This window comes from Neltuma alba, unplaced genomic scaffold (genome assembly GCF_004799145.2).
Source record: "Neltuma alba isolate B1F8T4 unplaced genomic scaffold, ASM479914v2 tig00012201_pilon, whole genome shotgun sequence".
In the NCBI taxonomy this organism is placed as follows: domain Eukaryota; kingdom Viridiplantae; phylum Streptophyta; class Magnoliopsida; order Fabales; family Fabaceae; genus Neltuma; species Neltuma alba.
In genome coordinates this window covers 132,035-142,794 of record NW_021636740.1, presented here as the reverse complement: position 1 = coordinate 142,794, position 10,760 = coordinate 132,035, and the positions used below count along the sequence as shown (strand labels likewise).

The 10,760-nt window shown below is 35.5% G+C and overlaps 1 protein-coding gene across 1 annotated transcript; it reads right to left on the bottom strand.

The window, feature by feature from the left end:
- Positions 1–5,299: 5,299 nt before the first annotated feature.
- On the bottom strand, positions 5,300–10,760 carry LOC114724872 (MACPF domain-containing protein At1g14780). The gene is made up of 8 exons (XM_028911328.1): positions 10,520–10,760; positions 10,135–10,376; positions 7,299–7,491; positions 7,102–7,176; positions 6,777–6,960; positions 6,504–6,673; positions 6,322–6,386; positions 5,300–6,179 (listed from the first exon to the last, which is right to left on the bottom strand). The coding sequence occupies exons 1-8, from the start codon at positions 10,754–10,756 to the stop codon at positions 5,570–5,572; spliced, it is 1,776 nt and encodes a 591-aa protein (XP_028767161.1). The 5' UTR covers positions 10,757–10,760; the 3' UTR covers positions 5,300–5,569.

The following is a 10,760-nucleotide window of genomic DNA, read 5'->3' as shown; positions in this document are numbered from 1 at the left end:
TGTATGGCTGCTTGTGGTTTTCTTTCTATATTTTTGAATCCTCATTTCTTAATGCGCGAAAGTTTTTCTGCTGGTTTCACACGCCCACACAAGGAAACTTGTTGTCTAACAAACAGTTTGCAAATTGCAAGTAAAAATCTGTTTCTGGTGGCCGGTGTGTCGTATTCTTGTTTAGAGGGAGGGTGAGGGAGGGACAATACCATCATTTGGTCAGGGGGTAAAAAACTTAATTTCAAATAAGTTTCCAAGAACCGTAGTGAAAATAAAGAAAACAGTTAGTCATATGCTGATTTTGTGGGTTCTTGATATAGGCATAAAGAAGACAAACTAATGGTTTTGCAATTATATTAATATTACCATAATAAGATCTTAAATCCCGTAAATTGACCACCAGGTACATATTCTACAGTAATATCTTGAAACAGTTTCGGCAATTTCTAACTTTCTTTCTTTTTTTTTTGGCCAAAACAATTTCTAATTTCTTAGTTTCATGGGGAAAACCACAAATCAAAGCAAACCATGAGATGGATCCTAAAGGGTGGGGCACAAAGATGAAAAACCAGAATGAGCACTCGACAAAAATGCTCAATAAAACCAAATCAATCAAACTAATATTCTTGGATAAGTGGGCTCGATTTGTAAGTTAAATAAATTGATGAGGAGGAAACCAATCAGTAATCCCCCGCGCGCGCATATGTACCCCTATCTTCTCCATGGACACATTTGTAAATCGAGTCTGTAACCAAAAATCTCTTTTTGCGCTTTAAATCTCGAATCGAATGTGCAGGATCTGTTGATTTATATGGTGGAAGAGCTGTTCAGCGACGCGAGTGAGTGGTGAGAGCAGCTTCCATGGCTGCCCTCATACGAGTTTGCGTTGCTGGTGGGTCTCAACCATATGGCGCGGGATCGTTGAGCTCCATTCGCCTCGATCAGCTTTCTCATCTCCACTGCGTTTGGAATTTAATTCTGATTCATCCAACAAACCCTAATATTAGTATAAATAATACAAGTTAACATCATTACTTGCATCGATATCAATGAATATTAATGTAACCATGCATGAAAGAAAGGGATTTTTTTTATCACCTTCGAAGCACTACCTCGTGTAATGAACTTGTTCCAAGCAGCGGATCACATATCCTGCGATGCGCATGTTGTGTTGTTCGAGGGAGAAACAAGCTTTTTCACGTCCAAGTTTCTTCAAGATTTCTTCTTTGAACTTGGCCTCGGAAAATGAAAGTTATGCTCAAAGTTGTTCCGCTGACTGAAGTTTCCCTCGGGGGGGGGGGGGGGGGATCACATTAAGTGATCGAAGACTATGCGATGCTTGCGCGCCACAAACTAGCATCTGTTCTCCTTCAATGCCCTCCCTTGACGTCCTTTTTTCTGTCTTGTTACTTTTGGTATGCTAAAATGAAGAACATGTGAAGGTATATATTATATGTGTGTGGATTGATCCTTTGAAAAGTTTGAGATCAGCTTCCTTTTAAAACGGTAAATGCTTTGAATTATAAAGACTCGGTTAGAGTATTAAGCTTCTAGGATGAAGGTGGAGATCGGAATTTATGGAATAGTTGTTATTATACTCATTTGGTTCTATTTATTTACGGGGCATTTTACTTTTTATTTATTATTGTATTGACCAATGATTTTGAACCCGGACCGGACCGGACGGTCAGACCGGCCGGACCGGCGACTGGAATCCCAAACGGCTCGTTTTTTCGTCGAAAACCGTTTTAAAGGTTGAGCCGGGAAGAACCGGCTTTAGAGCCGGAAACCGTCGTTAAGCCGGGAACCGGAACGGTTTTTGAAAAACCGAACAGGTCGCCGGATGAGGCTCTGGAGGTGAAGGAGAATGAGGAGGAGGACCAGGAAGAAAGGGGAGAAGGAAAAACCAGCCAGAAATTACCCAGTAATTTTTTTATAATAATAGAAATAATGAAAAATATTAGCAAAAAAATCAAACAGAACCTGAACCATTTAACTATCCATGGCTGTCGACTATGACTATGCTGGAGTTCGAAGTTCGAACAACTGGAGTTAGGACTTCGGGTGAAGAAGGGAAAAAAAATGGCGAAGAGGTTATCGTTTGAAAGGACAGGAGCAAAGAAGCTGAACTGGAAGCACGTTTTACTGCCTCACCTTTTTCTTTTTTCAATGTAAATAAATTTGACTTCTCACCCATCAGGCTATTACTGCCACACACATTCACCGAGCCAATTTTTTTATTCTTTTAGTTGAGAATTTTCTTAGCCTTTTATAGAATACCTCCAGACGTTTTTTAAGTTGGGAATAGAAGAATTATAATGAGATTTTAAAAAAAAATAATTACAAAATAAATATCAGAAATTATTATTTTTTATTTTAAGATTTATCATTATAAGTTACTTAAGTTGTTATTGAAATTTTTTAGTACTGATTTTTTTTCTTTGAGAACTTATTATAATTCTCCCTACTTGTTTAAACATTTTCCCTCATTTTTTGTTTCTTTTTTTTGTCAGTTGGTTTCTTTATTTAATTTTTTTATTAATTAATATAAATTAAACATGCATTTTTACTACATTATTGTCATCTAAATTTATTTAAAGTTTATTTTTAAAATAATAACTTTAATTTTTGAATGCATATATTATTTTATAAGTATATAATATTATTTTTATTTAATTATTACATTACCGGTCTGACCATCGGTTCAACCGGTCCAACCATATGAACCGTGACCCGTTAGTCTTTCCGGTTCAATATCCGGTCCGGTTTTTAAAACATTGGTATTGACTTTGTTTATGTGAGTTATAATATATACTAAATAGAGATAAAGTTGAAAAGTTGATAAATTTTAAATGAGTTAATGAAATTTAAGGTTTTTTTTTATCTGTCTAAAATATGTTGGAAGTAACTTATAAATAATATTTGCCAGTAACCTTTTTCTTGCAGGTGGTTGTCCTTGATTGAGAGCGTGCTTGATGATGATTGCGATCGTTCAAAAGAAGTTGCCATTTTTATTGGTAAACCATAATTTGGGTTGGATAATTACCAATTAATTTTTATTGGGTTATACAGAGTAGGAAACTTAGAGAAGCAAAGGGGCTTCAGCCCAATGAAAATAAAACCAGAAGGCAGAAGCATCTGTTAATTTATTTGATGTTCCTCAAACATTTTTTTTCCCTTTTCCGTATAAGTAAATGGATCTGTAACTAATTGGTGCAACTTGTTATTAAAACGGCATCAATAATATATTACTTCCAGTCTTAATTATAAGACTTTATTATAACCGAGATCTTATAATTAGAATCAAAGGTAGTTCGCAATAATATGGTTTGATATTTAGATATGACAAAGGATCTAAGCAATTGGGCAAATATGCTGAAAAATCCCTTCTTTTTCAAGCTGCAATTAATATTTTTATGATATACAAAAAAAAATGTAGAAAAATAGAGCACACAAAACTAAAGGAAATTGGTCATTTGTTTGGGTTCTTTAAAAGAAAAATCTTCAAGAGTTTATCGAACAGGAACCCCCAGGGCCGGGGGATTGATCATTTTTTTTTGCATTTAATTTCAATAGGAAAAAATGGCTGTGTTAATGCATACGTGAGATCAACACGTATTAAGATAGATGGAAAATTAAAAAAAAAAATCTTATGTAATTTTCTCTTTATATTACTTCTTTGACATTTTTTCTATAAAAAAAACCATTAGGAGAATGGTGATCACTTTTGGATGAATATCAAAAAGTGAAACAATTAATTAAAGAGGAAGATGATGATAAAAGTAAAACAATGGAAATGTATAGAAGTCAGTGGTTGATTTGACTGGGCACTCCAACATCAGCCTTTGAACTTTTAATTTAAAAGAGCCTCATTCTTTCCTTGTGATTCCCTTTACAGCCAACGAATCAACAAAAACTTCAAATACCTTTCACACAATCAAACCTCAAACGAATCAAAACACCCCTTGTCTTAACAGCAGCAAAGCAATCAGAAAACACCCCTTGTCTTTAAAAGTCTTTAATCATCCGCCAAAAAAACGTTTAAATAAAAAAAAATATATTGACCATTATGACGTGGACCGGGTATGATTTCAATTATTGGTCAAGATGACTAAAATGTTCCTTGCATCTCTTAATTTTATGTGTGTGTGTGTGTTCAGGTTATGTAAAATAAATAAATAAATAAATTTTCCTTCCATTTTTCAGTTAACTTTTTCTTTGATAAATGGAGAATGAACCATATACACGCATACTTTTTACCTACAAGGTTTATTTTGAACAAAATTTGGAAGAGGTCTAATTATTTATATAATCTATTTTTTGTTAAAAAAAAGGACTGTCTTCGTTTTAGTTTAAAATAGACAAATATACGTATAGTTTTGACAATATATATATATATATATATTTATCCTTACTCTTTCTGTAAGTAACTGTCAGGCAACACGGTTGCCATTTCTTTTTTTAATGCCATTCATGGTCAAAAGACGATAAGTCAATTTCTTTAAATTTTGTTGGTTGAATATTATTATTATTACTAATAGTATTATTTTGCTAATTAACTTGTGTTGGTTAAAATTTGGATGAGTAGGTCATTTACCTTTGTGTAATTGGCATTAACTATATGTTCCCGAATTCAAGCAAGTTGAAACTAAATTGTTGACCTTTGAATATTTTCTTAAAGGCAGATCAAAGCAGATACAATTTCGAGGAGCAAGAGCTTTTTTTCCACTCAATTATTTTAAATGACAATGGAACCCCGGAAAAAAAAAAGTTCAGACAAAAAAAAAAAGGATTATACTTTTTGTAATAATTGAGTGTACGTAGACACATAGACGTCAATTATAATCTCCCTTGTATTCAAACCGATACCCTGCAACTGGATAGAAATTTAAAAAATGTAGAAAAATAAAGCACACAAAACTAAAGGAAATTGGTCATTTGTTTGAGTTCTTTAAAAGAAAAATCTTCGAGTTTATCGAACGGGGACCCCCGGGGCCGGGGGATTGATTTTTTTTTTTTTGCGTTTAATTTCAATAGGAAAAAATGGTTGTGTTAATGCATACGTGAGATCAACACGCATTAAATATGTGAGAAAATTGTTTCATCCTTTTTCTGCCGCCCCGCAGATACAGAAGATGAGAAATAAATGTGCATACATCAAATAATACTGCTAATAAAATAAAATAAAAACGCACACACATGGACAAGTTGCACCAAATCCAGATCCGGTGTACAATTTTTTATGTACTTGCGTTCATATATTCAATTTCTTTAAGAAACTAGTATAAAATTCAAGTCAACCTAAGGGTGATTTGCGAGAATCTGTATGCTATTTTTCTTCCAAAATGTACAATCTTGTATAAAACTGTCCCGGCTTGTGCGAAAGAATAAAAGAATAAATACAACGTATGAAGCCAACATGGCATTGAGCTGCACAGTATTATGCTACATATAGTTACAAAAGTGAAGTATAATTGAGCCTATTAACTACCTCTATCAAGCAGCACAGAGTCTGAAGTATGAACACATAATGTAGCCCTTTTGGGATGTATATGTGGTGATTTCTGTCTTTCAACTTTCATGAATCAGTGTTCAACAAAGAGAACTTGACACTTAAGCATATTTTACCCTTTTCCAAGACCAATCTTGCTCCAGTGGCCAACCAATGGCCGGGGCTATCTTGTGGGCCCCTGCATAGCTGTGACATATCTACAAATTTTAGAAGCTTTTGTTTTTGTACTGGAACTGGAGGTCCTGTAGGGAACACGCCAGAATCCACAACCACTGCTGGTTTTTTCTGATCTTTATTACCAGAAATTGATGTGCTTATTGCTGAGAAAATCCCAGTCTTCTGGGAAAGCTCACTGGAGGATCTTGTCCAATTTGACTGTACAACAACAGAACGAGACACCTCAGAGAATAATAGCCTGAGATGGAGGACACTCCTTGAGTCATGCTTCTTCACATGAAGCTGAGCCCCTGTCACAATGAAGGCCACATCTTTTTTCCCGGAGCACCATCTAGGGTTGTATTTCACTGGTGCCGTGCACACATGCGAAAATTTTCTTCCATTGATAGCTTCGAAGTACCTTTCATCACTAATTTCTTCTGACCATATGGCTGTGTCCTGTATTTTGTTCTCAAGCATCAATGGAGTGTTTAGTAGATGTTGCAAGTGTATAGCTAATCTGTGTCACCAACAAACACCCATGTAAGTGCTATATATACTCAGCATAAACTCGCTTAATTATGATTACTTTATGAAATGGAAAGAGGGAAATGGGTTTGAGTGGTATAAAAAGTACTACTTAAAATGACAGTAAAATTAACCTGTTGCATTTCATGCCCTCGAGAAACAGGCGCATCCCTGTAATAGGCCTTTTCCCCACTATTACCTGCGTTGTAAATATTTTAGATTGGATATTTCAGAATGAACAATAGGTGCACCAGAACGTGCAACCAGGCCTATAATATTTGGTACTTTGGGAATAATGGAAATGCTTAGGGAATACCTTAGCAGTGTTTACATACAGCTTAGGACCTATCAAATTCAAGCTGAGAGAAGGTGAGGGGGTAGCTCTATTTGCCATTGGACCAAGGGGCAGATCATTGTGAATGGGAGCCCAAACTTTATATGCTTGGAAATCAAGAAAGTATGGCAGTTCTGAGAGAGGCGGCTTATCTGCATATTAATTATGTGGTCAATGAAAACTCGGTGCTGCCTTCATTATAATGTATTGCATTTTACACTTTCCTAGAGAAAGAAGATATAAAAATCCACTTACATCGGAGGTAGAGGTTGATGGCATGCGATAGGAAGCCTTTGCCAGGAGCATTTTTAAGAAGTGAAGTGATGGGAATGAAGCTAAACTGAATAGCATCCGGATTATCAGGCACTGTGAGAAGCCATTCACAGTGGTTGCTCACTTGGGTATCCCCTCCCCTCTTAGAACATATCACAGTAATTCCCTGCATGTATCAATCTTTGAAGTCCATTAATCACGTAATCGGTTGAAAGCTGAAATGACGCATTTTTTGTACTTTGATTATGAAGAATTCAAATGTTGATTGACAGGGAAATGCTTAGTTGGGCTAAGAGGGAGAACCTACATCTTTTGAACTAATAGATGAGCAACTATTGAAGGCAACAGTTTGTGGACCAAAAACATCAAAAGCCCGTGGTACCTGCATTTTCAGCATATCATTGTCATCGCTCAACACAAAATCTAAACCAGGGGAGAAAATCGTTAGTTGTTGAGGGTTCTTAATTGAATAAAATGGAAGCTTAAATAATGCGAAGGGAGAACCTTGCACTTGTGCTCTTTAGCATTTGGAAGGAAATTGCATGTCCCAGTGAATAGTTGATCTCCAAGATCATCCAAGTGCTTCTTGAGATCTGATGGGTCCAAATTAGAAGACGCATCTTGCCTAACTAGCACCACATCCTCACCCCCAACGCCAAGTCCCACAATGATGTGAGTTCCATACTTCTCAATGAATCTGACAAGCATAGTACCTTTGATTATACAACTATACATACAAGCAAATTCAGAAGTTGAGAAACTTCTGTTCCTACATTTCAGGGGCTTTCTTGTCCATAAAAGGCAGAATCATCCGTTTATACGCAGGTTAACAAAATTCTTTAAAAGGAAATATTAAGGCATTTTGCTCTTTCTATCTATAAGGCGTAGTCATTAACAACTAGATTGAAAAAATAAAGAGGAAAATTCAGTTGTTGGCCAGTATCACCCTAACAAAATGGATTCCAGGAATCGCCTGGTTTAACTCACCTGATTGGATTAAACTGGATGGGATTTCTAAATTACCTCGAAATACCAACTTGTTAATTGAATTGTAAAAAATTAAGAATATACACTAGAACTAGTCTGATCGGGTAGAATCAAATAAAACTTTAAATTAGTAGATTATCTTAATTTTTAAGTACCCACGCAGAACATGTCAAACTATATGAACAATGTCCTTGAGGATCATATTCAACTAAATATAAAATCCATTCCAACTCAAGTCACCAGGTTACTGAGTCAATCGCTGCACAGTGAAGGTTCAAACTTGAGAGTAATCTAGAATCTGCTATTCTCATATCTTTCCTTGTTTTGCAGCCACTTGTGAGGCTTGAAATTTTGGCGCAATTTCGCTGGAATGCTGCAACTGCACTTACTAGAATTTTGAATTTTGAATATTAATGTTTACTAATCAGCATTTCACAAGGTTTCAAACGCTTCAAGATCCAAGCAGTTATACAGCTTTGAATATTGAAAAATAACCATCAGCTGATGGCCGCAATCTGACCGTTTCTTTCTTGAATATGAAAGTAAAGGAATATGAATTTACAGCCATTTTCAGACTATCATAATTCATAAAGGATTGACTTTCAGTTATCCTCCTATCAAAAGTCGCACCTTCCCACGGCCCCTCAAATTTTTGGGCAACTGTAGCAGGATTTCAACCCGAGGAATTGTTCACTTCTAATTTCTATAACCTATGGTGAATATAAAATAATTTTGGAATCGTTACTCGGACGCCATATATTAAATATCACACTGGTTACATAAAAATTATATATAAACGTTTATAAGTATTCTCCATTGACTTGTTTATTAAATTTTAAAAATCCATTAAATTTTTTAAATAATGCTATTTTATTCAAACAGTTTACCTTGTCATACTTTAATCATCAATATATATAATCTATAGAAGCTCGAAGCTGGATGGTCATTAGCTGTGAAAAAAGTACATAAACAATAAAGTACGAGTTTTGAGCAAAGCAAAAAATAATAATTGGAGAGGACTTCTAGTTAATTAAATCAAATATTTAGGTCAAATGACGTGTTCATACAAGAAGAATAGGTCCATAATCCTGAAGTCATGACCAAATTCAAAAGGATAAGTCGAGAAAAGCAGGGGCCAAATGTCAAAAGTTTGTTTCCGAAGAAAGAGCCACAGGGGCCGGGATTGCATGCATCACAGCTAAGTTCTTGGGAGGATCAATTTATCACATGATCATATATAATAAAAGATCTTAATAAATAGAAATCCAGGAAAGAAAATAGAAAAGATCCCACCAATTTTATCCTCTACAAATTCAAAATAACATTAAACGTGACAAGTCATGGGGGGAGTAAGAAATCAATTAAAAATGTTTCCCCTTAAAATATTTTTTGACCTTGACAATAATAAATATATCAACTCTGCCAAACTAATCTGAGGCTCAATCTTACATTTAAACCTAACTATTTGTTGATTTGTTCTAAATATACATGTTTTTACATATGCGTAAACGTTTATCTTTTATAAAAAAAACGATTATAGTGCTTGTGTTTATCTAAATAAAAATTATTCTAAATCGACAACTACTTGAAGTCGACATTTGTTATAAATAAAATAAAATAAAATAAAATAGATCACCTTTCCTTACCAAAAAAAAAAAAATAAAATAAAATAGATCAGACCACAGAGACAATAACATGAAAATCATTATGAAAGCGAAACATTGTATGGCAGCGCGGATCGCGCATCTGGCCACGTCTTAGCAAATGTGGAAATTTTTGCACCCAGAGGCGTCGACGGCTAAGCAAGTTAGGTTACAATTTGTCCCTACTACTTTGACCTTTCTTCGCTGGTAGTTAGCCAATTTAATTTCCCTTTCAAACGGGTACTCAAGTTCTAAACTACATTATCATTAGTTATTAACTATGCACTAGAACTAATTATATATTGATCTTATTTTACATCATCAAGATTCATTTTTTTTCGTCATAGAGGTTATATACTTGCTGAAGGAATCTTAGGATTGCATTAAGATCTCTAAAAGTCTAAGCCTTTCTGCTTTTTTCATTCGAGGAAGTTTATATTATTTTTATCGGAGAAAGTCGAAAGATTAAAATGTTTCATCTCTGTTGAACAAAAAGAAAGTGTTAATTTCATCTATAATCCGGTTTTTCCCCAATTGAAGTTATGGATGCGCCCATGAAAAGCACAATTGATGTCCACAAGAGAACCTCTATGGTTAATTCCAGTGCAAAATCAATTTCACTCGGGCTCTGGCATTTTGTTTTTCCATTTTTCCCCTTTTAATGTTCTCTATATCATTCATCATTGAAAACGAGATGAAAAATCCATTACCTTGCGAGCGCAGGAGGATCCCAGGAAGAAGGAACGGCTTGAAGGACTTCTTCGGACAGAACCAGAGGGTACCGGTCAATGTGGACGGTGAACAAACCGATGAAATAGCCATCAAGAGCCAAGCACTTGGTGTTCGCTGCGTCGGTTGCCCATGAACTTCCATCAAACCCAAACATGGAATTGAAAAACCCCGACGGAATTTTCCCTGGAATGGAACTTTTCTGGTTGAAGAACTCTGACATCTGTCAGCAACATGAAAAACCAGATCATCAACCCAGTCAAAAAGTGGAAAATCTATTGATCACCAATTTGTATCGATGGTCGTTGGTGAGAAACCTAGTGAATTTGATTAAATTCGTAAGAGATGTTCGATGAAATGTCTTACTTGTGCGAAGGTGAGGATATCGGACTGGTATCGAGTGCGGTCGCCTTTATCGCATTTGACATCGACGGAGACATCGGAGACGGGTCCAAAACCGGGAATCGCGAGGTCCGTTCTCTCTGTTTCGTTGAGAAGAACCAAACGGTCTTCACCTTTGCAGAATTTGAGACGGAAATCAGAGGCAAGGTCGAAGCCTTTGCCCAAGCTGTTGAGAGCTTTCTGTACTATGCCTGCACCCATTTCC